We start from the raw sequence: 23,909 nt of genomic DNA on the forward strand, positions 1-23,909 counted from the left end.
AAGTTAGACGCTCAACCGACTGAGCCACCCAGGCGCCCCAAGAAAGATTTAAAATACTTTACGCATCTATCTGTTCGCTGGGTAGATTAATGAGGAAGCCAGCGTATTATGACAGGTAAGAGTCTAAGATTAAAATCAAACACAACTGGGTTCAAAAGCTGGCTCGGCCATTGTGTCCCAGAACAAGACACTTGACCTCTCTACATCTCAGTTTCCTCACTGGAAAAATGAGGATAATACCTACCTGTAGGGCTTGGGTATGGGTTTTTGTCCTTATTTTGAGGATTACACAGGACAGCATATGTGAAGAAGTGTGCCACAAGCATTCAGAAAATGGTAGCCTCTTTTCCCTAAGGTATTTCAGAAGCTAAAATTCTGTTATTTCTATCATCTCAGACTTGCTAAGATATATTACCACTGCACATTTTTACAGATGTGTGGAAAGAACAGGTGCTTCTCTTCAGAGGACAACACCCGCATTCTTTTGGGAAACTGCTTATCCCCCCGCCCCAGCCCCGCTCCTGCAGCCAGCCGATGCCTCCCGGTCCCAGCGACTGCTCAAGGAGTTGACAAAAGAGCCAGACTGGAACAGTCACATCCTGCCTTCCACCTTCATGGCTGGTCTGGAGGAGGGCCATGACCCCAGAGGATCGGTCACACTCCTGGAGATTTGCCCCTTGATTGTCAACTAGCTGTTAGGGAAGCAGGCTACCGTGTGATTCCATGATTATCTGACAGCCATGATCCCAGCCTTATGGAGATGCCAGTTCAACAGAAGGAGGCCACCGTGCAGGAAGACACAAACACAATGAGAAGCCAGGACTGCGTGACGTACACAGAGCATCCTGGTTCCGCGAAGTCCTGGGTCCTGGGACCCACCTGCATCTTTCTGGCGACATGGCCCGCCCCTTCCTTCCCTAAGCTATTTGGTTTGCTTTCCGTCGTTTGCAACCACAAAAATTCTGAGTCAAGTACCACCCTGATTGATATATATTTTTATCAGAAAGGTAAATTGTTCATAAACTCCAGCACTTTCACTGCTACGAGGAAACAACGTAGTTACTGACGCACCTCGCAAGTGATAAAAGGGTTGAGAGCTGCTGACTTGAGCTTCCTGAAAGCTTATCACCGCTGCGGTGGTTGAACACGAGTCACTGAACGAGGAGAGTCTTCAGTAGGAAAGCCTCCTCCTTTTCCATGCTGGGCGTCGGGCTTTCTTACCTCTGGGTTCTGTCCTAACAAGAGGACCCTGGGCCCAGCCTGCAGGTGTCTTGCATGGCTCAGGGCTGTGGTCAGTGGAGGAGGGATGGGGTCTGGGGAGGGGGGGGAGGAGGAGGGAGTACTGACCCACCCCAGCCCCAGGCTGAGACAAAGAAGATTTGAGGAGATTAGACACATGTGCCCTTGGGGCACTGCCCGAGAAAAGATCCCTTGAAAGCCCTGTGCTTTGATACAGTTCATTTCTCCTCTAATTGAGGCGTTGGCTTTGGGAGAAAAAAAAAAAAAAAAAAAGTTTGGTTAGAACATAAACAAACGTTGTCTCTAAAAGTAGAAAAGAATCTTATTCAGAAGCTAAGTTTCAGGAGATAAAAGCAATCTTTAGTTTATAAAGTGAGTTTCCCATCCCATCCATAACTGACTTTTCTTTTCCATGGAAAGAAAAACAAAAACGGTCTCCTTGGGGAAAACAGTGTCCTTGGTCCGTTGGAGCTGAAGCACCGGGGAGGCCGGGCCGCTGCGCCCCACGTCTCCCCGAGCTCACCTCCGAAGGCTGAGACGCGGTGTTTCCCGACCCCGAGGAGCGTTTCTGACGTTCTGCCTGCCAGTCCGGTGAGCGGCTGTGACCCATGGTTATTACCTGTCTCACAGATGAGAAACCCGTCCTATCTTGAAAAGATGGGAAAGGGGTCTGTCCGGAAAGAAGGCAGGTAGCAACATAAACCTGTTGTTGAAATTGACGTGAAATCTCTTCCATACAGTCCTTGTGAGGCGGCCTCTTCCTTGTTCTTTGACACTGTGCATATAATTTGCAATGTGTGCTACGTGAGGGGGAGCCGGCTGGAGACTGGGGAGGAATGTCCTTCTTCTAGTTCCGTCCTGCTGTTCTCCTAAAGGAAGGGGCTGAGATCCAACTGGGCAGAGGCCGCATTGTGCCTTGGGCCACATCTACAGGTGGGCCAGCAATGATGGCGGATCAGCCTCTTTCCGGTTTCCTGCCTCCGTGGGCTTGAGATGTGACGTTGATAGGACCCTACCTCGCCCCCTCTTTCCTTCTTTCTCTTGCTGTTGCTTTCCTGCCACGAAGCTGTAAAAATTAATAGAGGGGACTTCACTAGAATGGAGTCAGGAGGTGGGCAGGTGAGAGCTCCCATGCAAACCCAGCAGGGAGAGACGGACCTTGTTCACCTTGCCCGTGGTCACTACTTTGCTGCCCCAGCAGGAGGAAGAAAGGCTCTCGTCCTCCTCCTCCCCCGGCCGCAGCCCAGCCAATGACAGGCAGTCACAACTCAGTCAACGAGAAGCCGCCATTATATCCAACCCCCAGTTTATCCCGATGGACTTTGTGTTTACAAGAGCCTTTCCTCCATAAAAGAGCATACCTCTCCTTTGCTCTTGCTTGTCCTAGATTGTAATTCTCCGCCATTCTCGAATAAACCCATCGTTTGCTGGTAAAATAACCGGCAGTTGAATGTTTAAGGTCAGCAAAGCTAATGTGGAAAATTTTGCAATTTGGCCACATGGTTCTCTCTCCACTTTCCCTCACACATGTATCAGGACTCTCTCTTCTTCTATTTAAAAAAAAATTTTTTTTTAATGTTTGTTTATTTTTGAGAGACAGAATGCAAGCAGGGGAGGGGCAGAGAGAGGAAGACAGAGAGTCCGAAGTAGGCTCCAGGCTGTCAGCACAGAGCCCAACACGGGGCTCAGACTCACAAACTGTGAGATCATGACCTGAGCCGAAGTCAGAGGTTTAACCGCCTGAGCCACCCAGGTGCCCCAGGACTCTCTCTTTCTTCCAACTCTTGGTGGCAGGTGGGCGGTACATTCCAGATTTGGGTTTTGTCAGAGGGAATCGTCCTGTTTAGGTCTCTAGTGGAATGCACGGGCTCCAAACTGCCAGGGAATCAGGGATGCGGGGAGGGTGGGCACCCGGTTAAGAATATCTCGTTTCCCATTTGTTCGTCAGGAGCCCCGCAGAGAAGAGGCGAACTTGCTCTTTCTTTCTGCCTGTTTTGCTCTTCCTGTCCAGTGGCAGCGAGTGTGTAAATAGTGCAAGAGATGATGTGAGAGACGATGACATAAACAAGAGAAACATTTTTCCTGTGTCACATGGAGTCTGCACTGTCACAGCAGCCCTGCTCTCCAAAGACACCAGGGCCCAGGCTCTGTCTAACTCGTGGCCGCCCCATCCCGAAGGTATTGACCTCATCTCCTTCTAAGTGGGCTCATCCTCCCACCTGTAGTCCGAATGGCATGGAGCAAGGCTGAAACGTACTGGGGACGTAGACGATGAGCCCTTTCGTCTAAGGCTACAGACTTGGGGCCGACCAACTGTTCTCGTAAGCCCGGTTTTATGGGAATATAGCCCGTCTCATTCACTCATTGCCTAATGGCGGCTTTCAAACTACAAGGACAGAGTTGAGCAGAAGCAACAGAGATACTCTGGACCACAAAACCTAAAATGTTTACTATCTGGCCCTTTAAGAAAAAGTTTGTTGAGGGGCACGTGGGTGGCTGAGTCGGTTAAGCATCCAACTTTGGCTCAGGTCGTGATCTCGCGGTTCCGGGTTCGAGCCCCACATCAGACTCTGTGCTGACAGTGTGGAGCCCACTTGGATCCTCTGTCTCCCTCTCTCTCTCTGCCCCTGCCCCCACTCATGCTCTGTCTGTCTCTCTCTCAAAAATAAACATTGAAAACATTTTTAAAAAGAAGAAAAAGAAAAAGTTTGCTGACCTCTTCTCTAAGAGCAAGATCCGGAGGCTGCCTACTTAACCACAGGCTGTTGACTGGACCTTAGTCACATGGCCACACTGAGCTGCAAGGAAGGCTGGGAAATGTAGTCTTTATGCTAGGTGGCCATTTGCCCAGCAAGGCTTAGTTATTACTAAAGGAAAAAGGGGGAGAATAACTTTGGGAGGACAACCAGCTATCTTGCCTATGCTGGGTCATGGGACCTACTCATTTACCATCATGTTGGTTTCCTGGGTCATCTCTGCCTGCCTTCCTCATTGGGATGTTTTGTGCAGCAGAACCAGATTTCCGTTCAAGAGCTGACTTTCTTCTCAGAGTCTGCTTCCTGAACGCCCTTACCTTCACGTGCCTGGCTGTGCTGCCTCCCCTTCGCTTCGAGTCACAAAGTCTCTGCAGGCATGGTTCCTCCTGCTTCACTGCTCCACATCTTTGACAGAACTTGGTCCAAAGCAGCAATACCCAGGGTGCCCGGCCGGCTCAGTCGGTAGAGCGTGCAACTCTTGATCTCGGGGTTGGAAATTTGAGCCCCACATTAGGTGTAGAGATTACTTAAAAATAAAAATCTTGGGGCGCCTGGGTGGCTTGGTCAGTTAAGCATCCGACTTCGGCTCGGGTCGTGATCTCGCGGTCCGTGAGTTCGAGCCCCGCGTCGGGCTCTGTGCTGACAGCTCAGAGCCTGGGGCCTGTTTCAGATTCTGTGTCTCCCTCTCTCTCTGCTCCTCCCCTGTTCACGCTCTCTCTCTGTCTCAAAAATAAATAAACGTTAAAAAAAATTAAAAAAAAAAATCTTAAAAAATGTAAATAAAAGCAGCAATTCTGTTCCCCTCTGGGGATGGAAATCATCCTCCAGGCAAGTTAGGAACTTGTTGCACCCTTGATGGTGCATAAGTAGGAGCCCTAGCAGATGTCCCAATGGGTAAGGTCCCGCCCACCCCATTCCTATCCTATTTCTGGTCCCACTAGTGCTTTGGGATGGGACTTTCTCTATTGTCTCCTTCCATGACATTTCACCCTCGACACGCAAGCCCTCGGCTTCGAGGGTTTCTGAAGCAGGCACGTGTAGCTTCTTAACCCTCTCCTAATAGATCCGTCTCTTTTAAATACCCTCTCCCTGGGCCACATCCAATCTCTACTCCCATCACATCATCTCGGTTACGCCCATGAGATCATGTTTATCAGCTGTGTTCTGGCTTCAATCTGGAACTTGCTCCTGACTCAGTCATTGTCTGCATTAGAGTGCAGAACAGCTAAGAATCGGGTCTGGGGCAAATTTTGAAAGCATTATGTGCTATGTGAGCTTGCCATCTTCAAACAGTTGAAGAGCTGCCATGGAAAAGGGATTAGAACACTTCTATAAGGTTTCTGTAAGATTTGACTTTTTAAAACCAACTAGCGGGGTGCCTGGGTGGCTCAGTTAGTTACGCATCCAACTTCAGCTCAGGTCATGCTCTCACAGCTCATGGGTTTGAGCCCCACGTCGAGCTCTGTGCTGACGTCTTGGAGCCTGGAGCCTGCTAAGGATTCTGTGTCTCCCTCTTTCTCTGCCCCTCCCCCACTCATGCTCTGTCTCTCTCTGTCTCAAAAATAAAAATAAAACATTAAAAATAAAAAGATAAAACCAGTGAGCAAGTATGCCTTTGGTAAATAGATCTAAAATAATAGTTGTTTTAAAAACCCAAGAAAGATACATCCATGAGATGGGACTTGTTCTGAACGGCCCATAATGGCAGGGCTGGGATCAAAGGGAAACACTTTTTGATATAAAATCAAAAAGGATCTGGTAAGAGGTGGAACTGTCCAGTGTGAAATGGGTTGCGTGGACAGGCAGTGAGATTCTGGTTTTGATAGTATTCAAGCTATAATCACCACTGGGCTGCGAGCAGAATGACAACTTTGACCAAGTGGCTGTCCTGGGCAAGAGCCTTCTGATTACAAAGTGAAAAGAACTTTCTCACATCAACCCAGGTTAGAGGGGGAGTTTGGTAAAGAATTCAGCTCTCATCAGCTCTGAGGGGAAGTGAGTAGCTGGGCTCTGGGAGGGATGGGAATGAGATCAGCTCCGAGCCAGCCCCACTGTGGTGACTCAGCTCCCAGCTGTTTCTACACTTTCCTGAGAATCTGAAAGGCCATTGGCAAGACTGTGGGTCTGGGTTTCCCAGAGTCACGTGTTCAGCCCTGGCTCAATCAGAGGTGGTTATGAGGGTTGGAGTCTCATGCTTTGAACATAAAATCACGGTGACAGAGGGGCACCTGGGTGGCTCAGTGGGTTGGGTGTCCAACTTTTGATTTCGGCTCAGGTCACGATTTCGAGGTTTGTGGGTTCGAGCCCCTCATCGATCTCTGTGCTGACAGTGCAATGCCTGCTTGGGATTCTCTATCCTCTGTCTCTCTCTCTCTCTGCCTCTCCCCTGCTGGCTCTCCCTCTCTCTCTCTCCAATATAAAAAGAAATTAAAAAAAAATCGTGGTAACAGAGAACAGCCATGCAATGGGTATAAAAGTTCTCAGAAAAGTTAGGAGGGCAGACACCCTCAAAGTGATTTTTAGGATCCTGTCCAAACTCAGGGTTCACTACTTCTGAGTCAAAAGTAATTCCAAGCAGGTGATGTTCTTTCTGTAGCTGGAAAGAGGGCGGGACTAACTCATCTTCCTCTGGAGGCATGAATGGGAAGTACGGAGAGGGGATGGGAGAGGTGACAGCAGGGCCGTGGGGAGAAGCGGTGGAAGACGAAGAAATCACCGCGGTCACCTCAGACTTTCGTGGGCTGCCTGCTGGGAAATGCATCGTCCAGATCAGAGCTGCCCACGGGCTGAATTATAAGCCGTCCTGAACTTCTGTCACTGCGTTGTTAAAATAAACTTCCAAACTTTAGAATAGTTTCAGGTACCTAGAAAGGCTGCACAAATCGTACAGAGCTCCCGTCCATCCCGTCGTCTCCCCTCTCGTTAACCAACCTCTCCCATCACAACGGTTCATCGTCACAACTGACGGACTGATGCTAACGTGTTTCCATCTAAACTCCGTACTTGACTTGGCCTTCATGAGTTTTTCTCTAAGGTCATTTGTCGGTTCCAGGATCCCATCCAAGGGCGATTGGCTCCTGGGGCTTCCTTAACAAACCACCACAAACCCGGTGGCTTAAAACAACAGAAACGTATACTCACAGTTCTGGAGGCCAGAGGCCTAAATCAGTAGGGCATGGGCCCTCTGAAGGCTCTGGAAGAATCCTTCCCGCTGCTTCTGGCTTCTGGTGGCTCCAGGTCTTCCTTGGCTCGTCCCCATGGTGGGGGCTGTGTCTTGGCTGATGACTCCAAGCCTCGCTTATATCGTCACACGGACTTCTTGGTGTATTTCAAATTTCCCTCTCCTTTCTCTTATAAAGACACCAGTCATTGAATTTAGGGCCCACCCTAGATTCAGGGTAATCTCCTCTCGAGATTGTTAACTTAATTATATCCGTAAGACCCTATTTCCACCTGAGGTCACATTCACAGCTGTTGGGAGTTGACATTTGGACATATCGTTTGGTGGGGGGGGACACAATCCACCCACTACAATACCACATTATACCGAGTCACCCTGTCTCCTTAGAGTCCTCGGGACTGTGAGTGTCTCAGACTTTCCTCGCTTCTCATGACCCTGAGAGTTCTGAGGATTGTTCACTGGTCAGGTGTTTTGTAGACTTTTTTTTTTTTTTTTGGCTCTCCATACCCAATGTGAGCCTCGAACTCAAGACCCTGAGATCAAGAGTCTCACACTCTTCCTATGGAGCTAGCCAGGTGCCCCCAACGTAGACTCACTCTCAATTTGAGTTCGTCTGATGGTTTTCTCACGGTTAGATCGGGGTTATAGGCCTTGGGGAGAAAGGCCACAGAGGTGAAGTGTCGCTCTCAACACGATATATCAGGGGTGTATGTTATCACCTGAATTTGTTACTGATGATGTCAACCATGATCACCTGGCTAAGGAAGTGTTTGCCAGGTTTCTCTACAGCAAAGTTACTTTCTTTTTTCTTTTTAAAATTTTTTAACGTTTATTTATTTTTGAGAGAGAGAAGGAGAGAGAGAGCAAGCAGGGGAGGGGCAGAGAGAGAGAGGGAGACACAGAATCCAAAGCAGGCTCCAGGCTCTGAGCTGTGAGCACAGAGCCCAACGTGAGGCTCGAACCCACAAACCAGGAGATCATGACCTGAGCCAAAGTCAGACCCTTGACCGACTGAGCCCTCCAGGAGCCCCCCAGATGCCCCCTCTATAGCAAAGTTCCTTTCTTATTCTATTTCCATTCTGCACTCTTTGCAAGCAAGTCGCTAAGCACCGCCCACACTTACGGGTAGGAGGCTGTGCCCCAGCCCTTGAGAGGGCAGCATCTGCATAAACTATTTGACATTCTCCTACTGTGTGCCATTTTCCATGCCTTCTCTTATCTGAAAGGCGGGTGTCCTGGATTCCGACCAGAGTCCCGTAGCCTTTTCGCACATCTCCTTGGAGATGAGTTTGCAGGACAATCATCCGAGCAGACAATTCTCAGACAAGTTTTCATTAACAGAAACTACTATAGGACGATGCCATTCAAAGCACGGAGTGGTGTGGCCCGCGTCTGTTTATAGGTCTGTAATCATGTAATAGATACTCAAAGTGGCATTCAGAAACTTCGTAGCAATTTGACAGAATAATTGCATGTTTGTTGAAGCTAGCCATAAAGAACTGGGGCTTGTATGGCATATGACTTTATTACTATTAACTTTTATTGTCTTTTATGCAAGACTAGTCCAGGGCGGATTGGGGGGTTTGGTCTTTGGCACGGACTGTGGGCCACGCTGTGTGTGTGCCTCACGCGGGGTTCGGTGTTCCAGGCTGCTCCCTTCCCCTCACCCAGCTCCCCAGATGTGAGGCAGAGGCCTGGGCCCACTACTGGGCCACTGTCTGGGCCTCGTGGTGTGACCACCCCCCCCCCCCCCCCCCGCTGCCTCCTAGCTCCCGGGCCAGGCCGACAGTCCCTCTGGGCCCCCCTCCCCAACCCAGGGAATAGACATGCTCCCCGTCTGTGTCAGCTCCACGGCCGGTCCCATCTGGGAGACATCTGTTGTCACCACGCTCTGGGCCTCAGGCCTTTCTGTGAGTGAAGCCCATTCAGTTCGTTTTGCTGGTGGTTGGTCAGGCACACGCAGGGGGCAGCAGGAAGGGGGACGGGAGCCTCACATCCATGAACGGTTTCCAGTGTAGACCTGTGCCGACATCTCCAAATTAGGTCAATTGTAGCGTCATGTTGGCTGAAAAAGGGTCATTAGACCACCCCACCAGGACTTAATTTAAAATAATATATATCTTAAATGTTGATCGTCATTACACTAAATACAGAAAAGCACAGGATCCGGGGCCCTTAAGGTGGCTCAGTCAAGCGTCCGTCTTCGGCTCAGGTCATGATCTTACAGTTTGTGGGTTCGAGCCTCACGTCGGGCAATGTGCTGACAGTGTAGAGCCTGCTTGGGATCCTCTCCTCCCTCTCTCTCTGCCCCTACCTCACTTATGCTCTCTCTCTCTCAAAATAAATACATTTAAAAAAGAAAAATTTAAAAAAAGCACAGAATCTACATATTTCAAGAAACCTAATGTATATATAAAAAAAGAAACCTACTGTATGAAAACATGGAATCACAGTAACATTTTTGATATTAATAAAAACGGCTTTTTAAATTATTCAGTTGGGCTTTAGCTGAAAAATAAATCCTGTCATTATCTTGTGGGTAACCCAATATTACAGTGTATTCTGTGTTAAAATATACGACAGTATAAATCATAATTTTTATAATCCTATTCTGGCATTATTTTCATTTGCCAATGTACTAAGAGCCTCCAACAATGTCATTGGCCAGGCCACCTATGACGCCCTAGAAGTTCTGCGGGAGATCTTTTCCCCTTCCCTCCTCTCGAGGTCATCTTACCGGGAGCCACCTCCTGTCTCTGGCGAGGCTTCCCTTCCCAGCCAACCTTCTCGGAGGTAGATGCCACTTCTTAACTTATCAGAGTCTGGTTTACTGCTGTCCCCTTGTCTAGCTCAGAACCTGGCACATAGTAGGTGTTATGGACTGAATTGTGTTCCCCCCAAATTCATGTGGAAGCTCTTACCTCCGATGTGATGGTATTTGGAGATGGGGCCTCGGGGATTACATAGGGTTAGATGAAGTCGTGAGGACGATGTTCCCATGATGGGATTAGCGCCTTTACAGGAAGAAACACCAGAGAGCTTGTAGGTCTCTCTCTACCTCTCTCTGTGTCTCTCTGTCTGCCAAGTGAGGACACAGTGAGAGGGTGGCCATCTGCAGCCTAGGAAGAGAGACATCACCAGAGACCGGTCGTGCGGGCACCCCGGTCTCGGGCTTCCGGCTTCCAAATCGATGACAAAACAAATTTGTCGTTTGAGCCGCCCCATCTGTGTCGTTTTGTTACGGCAGCCCGAGCTGACTGGTGCAGCCGGTCCACAGCGTATATTCCTCGCCCGAGGAATATACAACAAGCATACAACAAGCAATGCATAATCCTGGAGCCCACAGATCGCGGACACAGGCCTCAGTCTTTGCAAGGATCCCTCTCTGCTCCGACGCCCTTAATGTCTAGAGTCTTTTACAAAAGTCCCAGCCCTTTCCAGGCCAGGGACACAAAATCAATGCCAGCTCGGGTTCTTAGTATCTATTTCTTTTTAAAAAAAAATTTTTTTTTAAGGTTTATTTATTTTTGAGACAGACAGAGCATGAACGGGGGAGGGTCAGAGAGAGAGGGAGACACAGAATCGGAAACAGGCTCCAGGCTCTGAGTGGTCAGCACAGAGCCTGATGCGCGGCTTGAACTCACGAACTGTGAGATCATGACCCGAGCCGAAGTCGGACGCTTAACCGACTGAGCCACCCAGGCGCCCCTTAGTATCTATTTCTTAGCACAAGCAAAGAGTTCTCTCCCGAAAGGGCACCCCGAGTCTCAGTGGGCTCATCCAGCACCGCACTGATGGGGGTTCTGAAGCCCCTTCCGGGTTCAGTGTGGGGAGTGCTGTGATTGATTAGCAATGTCTGTCCTGGCTGTGGAGGGCGCAGGTGGAGGCCTCTGTGCCGAGCTTGACTTACAGCTGCCACCTGGGATGCAGTTAAGCATGGGCATCTGGCACCAGCCTCGGTGCCTTCTCCGGGCAGAATCTATTTGCAGGCCCAGCCTCAAAGGGCTCCCAGCTCCTGCAGGTGCCCAATGAGGAGGAAGGAGCACGGGGGTGGGGGGAAGGCCTGACGACTAAGGAGACCTTAATTCTGTGCCTGCCCCTCGATCAGAGCAGTGCTGAGGGCACGTGTGAGCACACGTGCATGTGTCCTTAGGGCGCGGGGCACACGCAGGCTCTGGTGCCTCTGAGACAAGTTGCAATTCTTTCGCGTGCGTTCATTCGTGGCCTTTCGTGGGCCCAGACCTGCACTGAATCCCAGGGGAGAGACAGAAGCACGGGGAGCCCCGTGGCCAAGGGGCTTACGGTCTTTCAGGGACATGTGTGCAGGGGTCCCAGGGAAGGAGGGCGGGGTGGGGGGCCCTCAGGCAGCTCCGTGACCCGACGGACAGGCAGGGAAGGGGCTGGGTCTGATACGGGGAAATGGTTCGGTTCCCGTGGGAGGGTGGCCTGTGACAGCTCAGGGGGACCTGGGGCAGGGATAAGGGCCTAGACATGGGGTGTGGGGGTCAAGCCAAGGCTCCAGTCTGCAGAACTAAGGGGAAGGACTCAGGCCCTGAGGGCAGCCTGTGGGCGTCCCAAGGAGCAAGGCCAGTGCCCGGTGGAGCACACTCCCTGACAGAGCAGAGCGGCTGCTGCCTCAGGCCAGCGCTGGCTCCAACTGGGAAGCCTGAGGTGAGTGAGGGAGCGACGGCCACAGGGACAGGTGCCCCACAGGCCACTCCCCCAAAGCTGCTGGGGAAGTGGGAAGTGGGGTAGGAGCGGCAAAGGCAAAAGGGAGAGGGGCAGGGCGTGCTGGGTGACGGGGACACCACAAACGAAGGCTCAGAGGCAGGGAAGACGCATCAGAAGCCTGACCCAGCGGAACGGCAGGATTGGACTGGGGAGAAAAGGCGAGGGGAGGAGGTAAGGACAAGTCCCCCACCCAAATGAGTTCCTTGAATGTTAGCAACCTAGCCGGGAGGTCAAACACAGCTTGTGAAGCCGGATGGCCTGGGTTCAAATCTTGCCTCTTCCTCTTCCTGGCTGTGTCGCTTTGGGTGAGTTACCTAACTTCTCTGGGCCTCTGATTCAGCCACCAGGGATACTAACAGTACCTGACTTCATAAAGTTGTTAAGGCTGAGTTAGGGGGGGCACCTGGGCGGCTCAGGCGGTTAAGTGTCCAACTTCAGCTCAGGGCATGATCTCATGGTTCGTGAGTTTGAGCCCCATATGGGGCTGGCTGCTGTCAGCACGGAGGCTGCTTCGGATCTTCTGTCCCCCTCTCTCTGCCCCTCCCCTGCTTGCTCTCTCGCTCTCTTTCTCAAAAATACACAAAACATTTAAAAAAACTAAAAACAAACATAAAAAAGGCTGAGTTAGGATGTATGGAGCACGGGGACCCGGAGTGCTATGTAAATGGTTGTGAGTATTATAATTCCGTAAAGTAGCTCATATTACCAATATTTCCCAAATTGTGTTCCATGGGGTCCTCAACTAAGAGATGCTCCCATCAGAAAGGTTCTTAGGGTTGGGGCACCTGGGTGATTCAGCTGGTGGAGCGTTCGATTTTGGCTCAGGCCATGATCTCGCGGTTCGTGAGTTCGAGCCCCACGTCGGGCTCTGTGCCGACAGCCTGTCAATGCAGCGCCCACTTTGGATCCTCTGTCCCCCTCTCTCTGCTCCTCCCCCGCTTGCGCTCTCCCCAAAATTTAGAAAACGTCTCCTATCATGTCTATATCAAGCTTTGACGAGTCCACAGTAAAACAGAAACAAACACAAAATAAAACCTGTCTGACTTTATTCAGCGCCTAGTTTCCCAAGCCTGGCGGATCCTGGAATCTCCTGAACACCTCGTCGGCCAGTGTTTCACGGGACACCAGTTCGGGAAGTGCTATGGGCAAAGGCGGTGGGGGAGTCTTTGAAAGTAGAGGCAGGGGTTCCCAGGAGAACCCGTCCCGCAGAGGCCAGATTCACGTGCCCAGAGGAGGAGGAGGGAGGGACCCCATAACAGAAGATGTGAGAGACGCAAGGTGGGAAGACAGAGGCCTGGGTGCTCTTTGGATGTGGAGGGGCGAGACGAGGAGGCAGAGGCGACCCCAAGAATTCACATCTCGGGAGGGAGCAGGAAGGGGGCTAGGACTGGGGAGCATCCTTCACCTCCATACCATCCGGTCTCTGCCCACCCGCCCCATCGCTCCTTTCCAACTGTGTGACTGAGGCGACTCTAAGCCCTGTGGCTCCCCCAGAGGGCCGAAGACGTGCGGTCCCGGCTACGCACAGGTCGTGTGGTTGTAAAATCGACAGCAGGTGTCCAGGGCCCCGCGGCTGACCTCTGCGCTGGTGCTGAAAAGAAGCAAAGGCTGCGGTCTGGGCCCCGGGCCAGGCCCTGCTGGCCCCTAAAGGCTGTGCAACCCTAGGGGAGTTGCTCCGTGCCTCTGGTCCCCCTTCGTCCCCAAGTTTGGTCTTCAGGCCCCGCCTCCGCCTCCCCTGGCCACATCGGCCACAGCCATGACATTTCTACCGCTTGCCCCGGTGCCAAAGGCACCCCTAAGACACTCAGGTCTTCTGCACCCCGTTACTGCGGGGCCCCGTAGCCCCACGACCCAGGCCTCACCTCTGGAAGGCCTCACAGCAGCACTGGTACACCTCGAAGCTGCTGCTGCTGACGGTTGTGTTCAGGAGGCTCGTGCAGTCTACTTCAGCCCCCCTGGGCACATAGAGGATCCCTGCGCAGGGAAGGCAGCTGCCGGGCAAGGTCTGTGCCCCCCACTCCCCACCCCCAGGGACTTCCGGAGGGCCCAGAGCCTCGGTGTCCGACCCTGGACGGGAGCCGGCTAGAAAATCAGGGCTCTGCCAGGCCTGCACTCACCGGCCACGCAGGCATTCACCAGCGACACACAGGTCCCCGTGCAGAGCGCCCGGAGCACTATCTGTGAGAAGTCGCTCTTCCGCTGGGGGGCCATGGAGGCTGCAAGGGCACGGGAGTGCTTCAGGCCAGGAAGCCATACGCCCCTCCGCCCGGACTCTGCACCTCTGGATGCACCTGCTGGCTCCCCTCCTTCTTCCGGGCGGCCAGAGGGATAGATGTCGCCCTGCTGACCACTCACAGAGTTTGGGAACCCTCCTTGGCCTGACTTGAGGCTCCAGGTAGCACTCCACAGCTGCCACCCTCAACGGCAGATGTACGAAGAGAACATGAGTTTGGAGTCAGGCCGAGCTGGGATTAAACACGGGCTCAGCCACTTCTGGGGCCGTCACTCCATTTCTCCAAGACTCAGTGTCCTACTCTGTAAAATGGGATAGTTACACCACCAGGCAGGGGGACTGTGAAGAGCGGACATTTTTGGGGAAAGAGCCGAGAACTGTGCCTTCCTCCCTAGGCCTCGCCAGGGCTGCGTGTCCACCGCGGGCGTGGGAGCCTGCGGGCCAAAGCCTCGGGCCAGCACCCCACTTGCTGCTCCTCCCCAGGCCCCTGAGCCGGGGTTGGCCTGCAAGGCCAAGGTGCGAACCCCAAGGTGCCGATCCCTGGCGCAGAGGAGTCACGGGCCGGGAGGAACCCCGACTGCCATCTTGCTCAGGCCCTGCCCTGACCGCGTGGGAGAACCGAGGCCAGAGATCCCCAGGAAGCTGTCTCAGAGCCAGGCCCCCGGCCGCCCAGGTTGCCGGACTCACTCAGGCCTCCCAGCATGATCCCAATGGAGCTGAAGTTGGCGAATCCACAGAGGGCAAACGTCGTGAGGATTTCTGCTCTGACCTGAAAGTACAGAGGATGAGTGAGGAGGGGCTTCCCTTGGCTGGGACGGGGCGCCCCCACACCGCCCTGGCTCCCCGGCCCGAGTGTCACCCACATCCGGTGCGTCTTTGACCTTTGCTGCCCCTCCCGGGCCTCACACACCGCCTCTATGTCCGTGCAGGCTGCGCCACCTGAGAAACAGCCCCCTTTCTGTCACTTCGGTCCCCTTACCTTCATTAATTTTTTTTTAGATGTTTATTTATTTTGAAGGGAGAGACTGAATGTGGGGGAGGGGCAGAGAGAGAGGATCCAAATCAGGCACGGTGCTGACAGCAGAGAACCCGACGCGGGGCTCAAACCCACAACCGTGAGATCGTGACCTGAGCAGAAGTCGGTCCCCTAACAGACTGAGCCACCCAGGTGCCCTCAGTTCCCTTATCTTTATTGCCAGCCTTTCCTGGTATGATGCAGGCTCGCCCTGCCCTCTCGCTTTGGCCCCACTGAGCTCTGTGCCCTGGGGGGCGCTGGGTGAATGGCCCTTCCCAACACTGCAGACTTGACTTGGGCTCTGAGACTTAGAGACACCGGAGCACGGCCTGCTGAAGCCAGTGAGGACCTGGGAGCCCAGCCAACGCGGGCCCCAGGCTTGTCCCCACCTATGACCGGATTAAGCAAGTCAACAGCCTCTTTCAGTTTTCGCGTCTCATCGCGTCTCGGCCTTTTGGCTAAGATCAAGTGCAGTTTTCGCGTCTCCATCTGGAATGTGGGAATCATAGCACCTGCCTGGAAGGCTGTCAGGAGGGTCACACACCGCATGGGAAGTACCAGGCAGACACTAGGTAGTTAAGCAAAGTAATTCTTCCTCCCTTCCCACGTAAACAGTTAATTTCCCAGAAAGAGATGTTAAGACCCAAGTGGAACAGCTTAGAATAAAAAAAAAAATTGGGGCGCCTGGGTGGCTCAGTCGGTTGGGCGTCCGACTTCGGCTCAGGTCACCATCTCGCGGTCCGCGAGTTCGAGCCCCGCGTCGGGCTCTGGGCTGATGGCTCAGAGCCTGGAGCCTGCTTCCGATTCTGTGTCTCCCTCTCTCTCTGCCCCTCCCCCGTTCATGCTGTGTCTCTCTCTGTCTCAAAAATAAATAAACGTTAAAAAAAAATTTTAAAAAAAAATTGGCTTACACCATACCTCATGCGACATTAAAAAAAAATCATTTCTAGAGCACTGAAGCAGACAAATACTGGTATTTCAAACATCAAATAATAGAAAATAGAAGAAGATAATAACTATACTTACGAGGGTAGCGTTATAACTCATTTTGGACAGGAGCAAAACTGAGGCTCAGAGAGGGTAAGTAACTGTGGAAGTTCACACAGCATGAAGGTAGCTGTGTCAGAGTTGGAATTCAGTTCTGTCTGACTGCAAAAGTTACGCTTTTAAATATTTCACCATAATGTTTCAGGAATTTAACACTTCCCAGATTTCTGGAATGGAGATACCTTTCTAAGTTTAGAAGTAATAGAAGAAATCACAAAGGAAAAGATTTGTTGTAAAATCTGTTACAAGAAAAATCCCTGAATACAAGACGAAGGGGGAGGAAAGGCTGGGAAAAATATGTGTATAAAACACATTAGAAAAAGATTAAAAAAAAAAAGAAAAAAGAAAAAGGTTAATGTCTTTATAACGTAATTTATACAAATTGATGGAAAAATATTAAGGCTCCTGCATCCTGCTTGCTCACCTACAATCACCCTCTATCCAGCAGCCTGTGTAATCTTAAGATGTAAAATGTCAAATCTTCAGGAACTTTCGACTACTCCTCAGCCTATGCCAGTCTCTTCTACGATTACCACCTGCTCTAGCTGTGCCTCTCTCCGTTCAATTTTCCAAACAAGTGTTTTTCAACCTCAGGGCCTTTGCACATGCCTTTTCTTTGCCTGGAATATTCTTCCCAGCTTCACCTGGCCCCTTCTCCACCCTCCAAGTCTTGGCCTAACTGCCACGCCTCAGGGGGGCCTTTTGCGACTCGCCCAGCCGAGGAAGACCCCTTTGTTTCCTCTTCTTGTTTTCTTCATAGAACTTACCACAAAGACCTTATTTTACTTTTTATTCCTTTGCTTTCTTGTTCTTTTCACTCGATGTAAGTTCCATGACACTGGGGACCATATCTGTCTAATTCCCCTTCGAATTTCTGGTGCCCAGCAGAGTGCCTGGCACCTTAGAGGTCTCAACAAACACTTGCGAAAGGAAAGAAGTTCATAAAAAAAGATCCTCAAGGAGCATCCCATCCATTATCTCTAGAGGAGAGACTGACACAGGGGTTGAGGACAAGGAGCAAGGAGAAATCTGTACTTGCGATCTCGAACTTTTTTTTTTTTTAACTGGAGGCTACATTCCCTTACAATTTAAAACCTAATTTCAAAGACAAGAGAAAGCATTTTGTGTTAAAAGTTCCTAGTAACCCAAGAAATGCCAATTTAAACAACGAGCTGTTATTGGTCCGTTAAAGTGGCACAACTTTTTAATTTTTTCCAAAGGGGCTGCTCGGTGCCGTTTAGCGGTAAAACCAGCGCTCAGGGCACGGCCGGGGGGGCGATTTCAGTTGCCCCCACCCTTTAGGGAAGTTACTGGCAGCAGCCACGGGAGGATTCAGGCCCTGTGATTCAGTCTTCCCGCATCTGGGAAAGCTCCGAAGGAAATGATCCGAGAGGAGGGAGCAGCTCTGTGCACGCAGCCACTCATCCCAGCACCGCGTAAAATAGCCAAACGATGCAATTAACCCGGAGGGCCCAACGGCAGGGGTCTTGGTGAAATACGTCAGCATACATACGTCACAGATAATGTTTCTGTCAGAAACAGGTGGGGAAAAGCCGGCTACCACACAGGGTGGGTGCTATAATGGCCACTGTGTGGGGGTGCCTGGGTGGCTCAGGGGTGAAGCATCTGACTTCGGCCCAGGTCATGATCTCACAGTTCGTAAGTTCAAGTCCCGCACTGGGTGAGCTTGAGCCCCAGGTGAGCCCCGCCTCTCTCTCTCTCTGCTCCTCACTCACTTGCGCCCCCCCTGCCTCAAAAAATTATATATGTAATGGCAACCGTGTAAACTGTCTTAAGAAAAAGAAGAAAATGCATAAAACAACACTAGCTGTTATTTTTGGATGGCGAGGTGACAGGTGACTGTTTTATTCTCAGTGATGCCACAGAGCTTTTATTTGTTTAGAAAGTTTCATTTTATAGAACTTTTAGCCACAGAAAAAGCCAGCCCCTGAACTGAATCCGATAGAATGGCAGTGAACGTGGTGGGGCCTCCCCAGCTCGCTCCCTCTGCTCACTGGACGCGGACGTGTGTCCCTTTGAGGACAGCCGCGGCACAAATGACACCGGTTTCCAGCAGGAGAGGCAAGGCACAGTGGCTGTCCCGAAGCCACACAGGATGGTGGCCCATCTACAGGGAGATCTTAGATCTCCCCCAACAAGACCCTTTCCTGGGGCACCCTGGGGGGCTCAGTCGGTTGAGTGTCCGACTCTTGGTTTCGGCTCAGGTCACGATCTCAGGGTTCGTGGGTTCGAGCTTGGGATTCTGTCTCTCTCGCTCTCTCTGCCCCTCCCCTGCTTGTGCTCCCTCTCTGTCTCGAAATACATGAACATTAAAAAAAAGACTGTTTCCGGGGCGCCTGGGTGGCGCAGTCGGTTAAGCGTCCGACTTCAGCCAGGTCACGATCTCGCGGTCCGTGAGTTCGAGCCCCGCGTCAGGCTCTGGGCTGATGGCTCGGAGCCTGGAGCCTGTTTCCGATTCTGTGTCTCCCTCTCTCTCTGCCCCTCCCCCGTTCATGCTCTGTCTCTCTCTGTCCCAAAAATAAATAAAAAACGTTGGAAAAAAAAAAAAAAAAGACTGTTTCCTTGCAGCTCAGCCTCCTAAAAGGCTTTCGGGAAGGTGGCAGCGAGGCCTGAAGCCGGCTGGTTGCTCAGGGCAGTAGGGCTGGGAGGCGGGCGTGTCCACCACCCGTCCGGGAGCCAGGACGGCAGCTGCAGGGGGCTCAGGGAGGGGACCAGGACACTCACGGAGATCCACTGCTTCTTGGTGCCCACCCACTCCTCGACTCCGGCCAGGCGGCGCTGCTTGTACTGGGAGAGCCCCTGATAGGCCACGAACTCGTTCAGGAACAGCTTGATCCCCAGCAGCTCGGCCACCACCGGGCAGTCCTCCCAGGTCACACCCATCAAGAAGGCCACGGGCCGCAGGACATAGGAGCAGATGAGCTGAGTGAGGCACAGGGACAAGGGCGGCTGCCATGACCGGGGCTGGCCTGGGCTCTGCTGGGTGTCCACCCACTGGCGCCCACGCCCCTGCCCCCAGGGCGCCCCTCGCGGGCCAAGCGGGCAGCACAGCTATACCTGGAAGCTGAGCTCCTGGACGCCCACCATGGCTCCCAGCCAGGACAGGGCCGCGTTGACGAAGGCCAGCAACGCCAGGAAGGCGATCAGGTTGGCTCCGATGTTGGCAACCAGCTTCACGGAGACAGCAGCCCCACTGCTGGCTGCTTCTAAGAGGTTCTGAGCGTCTCTGTTTGGGGACCACGAACTGTCGTGATTAGCCTGTCCCCACAAACAGTGGGGCTTCTCATCCTATGGGCTCAGAGAGGAAGCTTGGACGAAGCACTTCAGAGCCCAGGGTCCTTGTCTTTGTTCTGAGACCCTGGGGCGGGGGAGGGAGTGAGAAGGTGCTGATGGGGGGATGGGGGAGGGGGGAGAAGGCGCTGAACCCGGGGTTAGGATGAGACCCCGGCTGCCCACAACGTGCTGTGTCCACAGGCGGGAGCCACCAGCCACGTGTGGCTCAGAGCACTTGGAAGGAGCCTGGCCAGCGCTGAGCTGTATTGTAAGTATAAAGCAGGGGCGCCTGGGTGGCTCAGTCGGTTAAGCGGCCGACTTCGGCTCAGGTCATGATCTCACGGTCTGTGAGTTCGAGCCCCTCGTCGGGCTCTGTGCCGACAGCTGGGAGCCTGGAACCTGTTTCAGATTCTGTGTCTCCCTCTCTCTCTGCCCCTCCCCCACTCATGCTCTGTCTCTCTCTGTCAAAAATAAAATAAACATTAGAAAAAATTAAAAAAAAAAAGCACATGCCAGATTTCAGAGAATAAGTACAAAAAAAAGAACATGAAGTCACTCATTAATGATGTTTTATATTGACTACATGTTGAAATGACAATATTTGGGGCATATTGGGTTAAAAAATATTTTATTAAGGGGCACCCGGGTGGGCTCAGTGAGTTAAGTGTCTGACTCTTGATCTCAGCTCAGGTGTCGATCTCAGGGTTGTGAATTCAAGCCTCGCGCCGGGCGTGAAGCCTGCTCAAAAACTTGTCGTTAAAATCACCTGTTTCTTTTGACTTTTGTTTATTTGTTTTTTAAAAAATTTTTAATGTTTATTTTCGGAAGAGAGAAAGAGAGAGACAGAGCATGAGCAGGGGAGGGGCAGAGAGGGAGGGAGACACAGAATCGGAAGCAGACTCCAGGCTCCCAGCTGTCGGCACAGAGCCCGACGCGGGGCTCGAACCCATGAACTGCGAGATCATGACCTGAGCCGAAGTCGGACACGTAACTGACTGAGCAATACCCAGCAGCAATCCCAGGCTGCTCTGTTTGATGAGCCGGTGGTTTCCCGCTGGTCCCAGACTGGAAATTGAGACGCAGGACGCGCAGGGCAGCAGTGGGGAGGGCCCCGGGGGTTGGGCGGAGAGGCCTCTGCTCCTGCTTCCCTCCCAGCCTCTCCCCCTCAGCCTCCCCCACCCCTGCTCCCTGCCTCCCCTTCCTGACCCCCCTCACCCCATCCCTCCCACAGCCCCCTCCGCAGGCCGCCCTCAGGCTGTGCTCACCCGCAGGTCAGTTTCACCCCTTCCAGGCTCCTAAACTTGGACTCCTCCACCTCGGGATAGACCAGCTTGGAGAGGGCCAGCGCACAAGGGGCGGCCATGACCGAGGCAGCAATCAGGGAGGCAGCATCGATCTGCAGGATTGAGAATGGGGCTTTTGGGGTTAAGTGTCCCACTTGCGCTCAGGTCACGATCTCATGGTTAGTGCGTTCCAGCCCCACGTGGGTCCAGCTCAGTGCTGTCAGCTGGGGGCGCCTGGAGCCTGCTTCAGATTCTGTCTCCCTCTCTTGCTCCCTCCCCAGCTTGCTCGCTCTCTCTCTCTCTCTCTCTCTCTCGCTCAGAAATAAAAACATTGTTAGAATTAATAAAATGAGTGCTTTGCGCAGAGAGAGAGAGAAAGAGAGAGAATGGGGCTTAGGAGGAGACAGAGGAAATGTCCCTGCCAGGAGTGCAGCCCAGGCCAGCAGAGGGCATGTGTACCCTGCCCCACTGTCTGTCATCATCGTCAGTGCTGCTGTCATCGTTACTGACAGTGTAAGGGGTCACAGGCTGTGTGTACAGAACCTCGCGTTTCCCGCTAGGACCTCTAGAAGTGGTATCCCACAGCACAGAAAGGAAACTGAGCCCCCACGAGATTAAACGTAACCTGCCCCAGACGAAGACGGAGAAGGACCCTGTCTTCGGCTCCAGGCTCCAAGTTCTTCCTTCCCTCCTAGGCTGTCTCCCTTTGACCACTCATCTGAGGGCCGGTCCTCCCTTGGCTGAGGGGTTTGTGATGGTTTCAGACAAAGCTCACAGAAGGAGAGTCGGGATGGATCCACGAGGCGACCTACTTTGACCTCCTGGTATAAGAATGTCCTTATTTACTGTGAAGAAAATACTTCCTGTGACGGGGAGCTCACCACTTCGAGGCAGCCCATCACACCCACTCCTGTGGTCGGAGAGCTCTTAGGAAATCTGCCTACTACAACAGCCACTTTTTGGTCCTCGCTGTGGCCTCAAACCCTCTGCTCCCCTGTTCCCTTCCCCCAGAGTTAGATGGGACATTTCCCCAACACGGTATTATTTACCAAGTGAAAAGACTGGAGCCAACCCAAACATCTAACGACAACAGAATGGCTAAGCATTGTCAAGCTGCCATTGAAAACGAAGGTTACCAAGGCTTTGCAATAACATGGGGAGATGCCCACAAAATTGCATACAGAGCATAACCACACGATGGGGGGGGGGGGACCAAAACCTTCCACAACTATGCATGAAAAGATCAGCAAGAGACACGCCAAAATTGTCGGCCAATTGTCTGTCCCTGGCTAGTGGGGCCATGATGATTTTCTCTGCTTTTTGCTTTTTGGCGTATGTCTACATGTCCACAACACTACATATTGCTTTTATAAACACAAAAGGAAAATAGACTTCTTCTCCTTAAAGTTTATAAAAAAATCACCTGTAGTTCTTTAATTGTGCATAAAAAGGGGGGAAAAGGAGGGGAGTTAAGTTGAAGCTACATGTCCAGGTTAATAAAAGCAGAGAAGAAACCCACAGAAGTGCCAGCAAGGGATGAGGAACCAGACCTGTGAGACCCTCTAAGGCTCTGTGATGTGTGTCCTTCTGCCTGTGGTTTTAAACCCCTTTGTTTCTTTCCCAGCGGGGAGTGGAAACGTCTTAAGAGGAGTATGGGCACCGACCCCCGCTCCCCCTGCGCACACCCGGTCACAGGCCCTGCTCCTCGTGGGAAGGGGCCGGCCTCGGGACAGACGTCCTCTCTGGATGTTTCTGGCTGGGCTTTGGGAGGTCGCTGGCCTCCTCGGGGCTGCTCAGACCCACTGGGGACTGTACCATACCTGGAATCTTGGGGTTTTCCCTCCCCCTTCCTCCACCTCGGAGGTCACGTCTAGTTTGCCAACCTGAGCGGGAACGCGTCCTGCAATGTTACATTCCTGGACACCGTCCCAGCCGGCCGGTCACGGCCACAGCCTCACGTGCTCCGGCTGCTCATCTCAGCTTGGAAAGGACTGAGTTTGGCCCAGGCCGGCCTCCCCGGGGCACTGGGTCGGTCCACACTGGCTGTGACACCCCCATTCCCCAAGGAAAGCCCTCCCAGGGCCCGCTCCCGCCCACTGGTTTCCTCTGTTTACCCAAAGGCATCCCAGGGGGACAGAGATAGAGGGTAGGGGTCCTCCCTTGGAATTTTCAAAAACACCTTTACTGAGGGAAGAAAAAAATCCACACAACTCTACGGCATACAATGGGCCAGTTTCAGGATAGATTTCTGACCCTAATCTGTCAGAGAAAGAACTACCACCTTTTCCACACTGTGCCGTTTTCTATTATTGCGTTTATTTATTTTTTAATTTTTTAATGTTTATTTGTTTTTGAGAGGGAGATTGACAGAGCGTGAGCAGGGGAGGGGCAGAGAGAGCGGGAGACACAGGATCCGAAGCCGGCTCCAGGCTCTGAGCTATCCGCGCAGAGCCCGATGGCGGGGCTCGAACTCACGAACTGTGAGATCACGACCTGAGCTGAAGTTGAATGCTCAACCGACTGGGCCACCCAGGTGCCCCCCCCGCCCCGCTTTAAAAAAATTTTTTTTTTTTGTAATCTATTATTGCATTTAATTCTTAAACTGCTGTGAGGTAGGCAATAGTCCTGCCCACTTGACAGATGTGGAAGTCACGTAGCTCACGCTCACTTGGCCGGGCTCAGAACCTCACAGACACGGCCCCAGGGGCCCCCACTCTTGCACAGTCAGTTGAGGAATATCAGTGGCTGATCCCCTCAACATCACCCTGCCCAGCCTGTGTTCACAGCGCCTCTCACAGGGGTCCCTGGGCCAAAGAGGGGTGGGTGGAGAGGCCAGCTCCTGCGGTTGGTGGAGAGGGCTGGGGCCTCCTTTAGAGCTTTGGGGAACTATGGTGAGAAAGGAGATTTATATGGAGGCCGCAGTGAACAGACTCAGTGAGCCCGGGACCTCGGAGCAGGGGAGAAGGTCTAGACCAGTGTTGCCCAGTACAAATATAATGAGAACCAGGTCTCGTCTTAAATTCTCTAGTAGCCAATTAAAAAAGTAAAGAGAGGGGCGCCTGGGCGGCTCAGTCAGTTAGGCCTCCGATTCCCGATTTGGGCTCAGGTCATGATCACTCGCTTTGTAGGA

General features: G+C 52.4%; 1 protein-coding gene and 1 long non-coding RNA gene across 4 annotated transcripts in view; both read right to left on the reverse strand.

The window, feature by feature from the left end:
- Positions 1 to 1,543: 1,543 nt before the first annotated feature.
- LOC109273502 (uncharacterized) lies at positions 1,544 to 2,771 on the reverse strand. The gene is made up of 2 exons (XR_002083087.2): positions 2,601 to 2,771; positions 1,544 to 2,305 (listed from the first exon to the last, which is right to left on the reverse strand). It is a non-coding gene; the product is annotated as an uncharacterized LOC109273502 (long non-coding RNA).
- A 10,165-nt stretch (positions 2,772 to 12,936) lies between these two features.
- SLC28A1 (solute carrier family 28 member 1) overlaps positions 12,937 to 23,909 on the reverse strand; it is a 233,135-nt gene continuing 222,162 nt past the window's right edge. For 2 of the 3 annotated variants that reach the window (XM_053888645.1, XM_053888644.1), the window contains 7 exons: positions 20,762 to 20,892; positions 19,281 to 19,449; positions 18,948 to 19,145; positions 14,828 to 14,909; positions 14,025 to 14,123; positions 13,770 to 13,881; positions 12,937 to 13,498 (listed from right to left, as the gene is read on the reverse strand). In XM_053888645.1, coding sequence (XP_053744620.1) covers positions 13,426 to 13,498; positions 13,770 to 13,881; positions 14,025 to 14,123; positions 14,828 to 14,909; positions 18,948 to 19,145; positions 19,281 to 19,449; positions 20,762 to 20,892 — 864 coding nt within the window. In that variant the 3' untranslated portion in view covers positions 12,937 to 13,425. The remainder of the gene's footprint in view (positions 13,499 to 13,769; positions 13,882 to 14,024; positions 14,124 to 14,827; positions 14,910 to 18,947; positions 19,146 to 19,280; positions 19,450 to 20,761; positions 20,893 to 23,909) is intronic. The other variant, XM_053888646.1, reaches the window with a different exon arrangement.

The sequence above is a fragment of the Panthera pardus genome, unplaced genomic scaffold (genome assembly GCF_024362965.1).
Source record: "Panthera pardus isolate Hobbes unplaced genomic scaffold, ASM2436296v1 HiC_scaffold_23, whole genome shotgun sequence".
Lineage (NCBI taxonomy): Eukaryota > Metazoa > Chordata > Mammalia > Carnivora > Felidae > Panthera > Panthera pardus.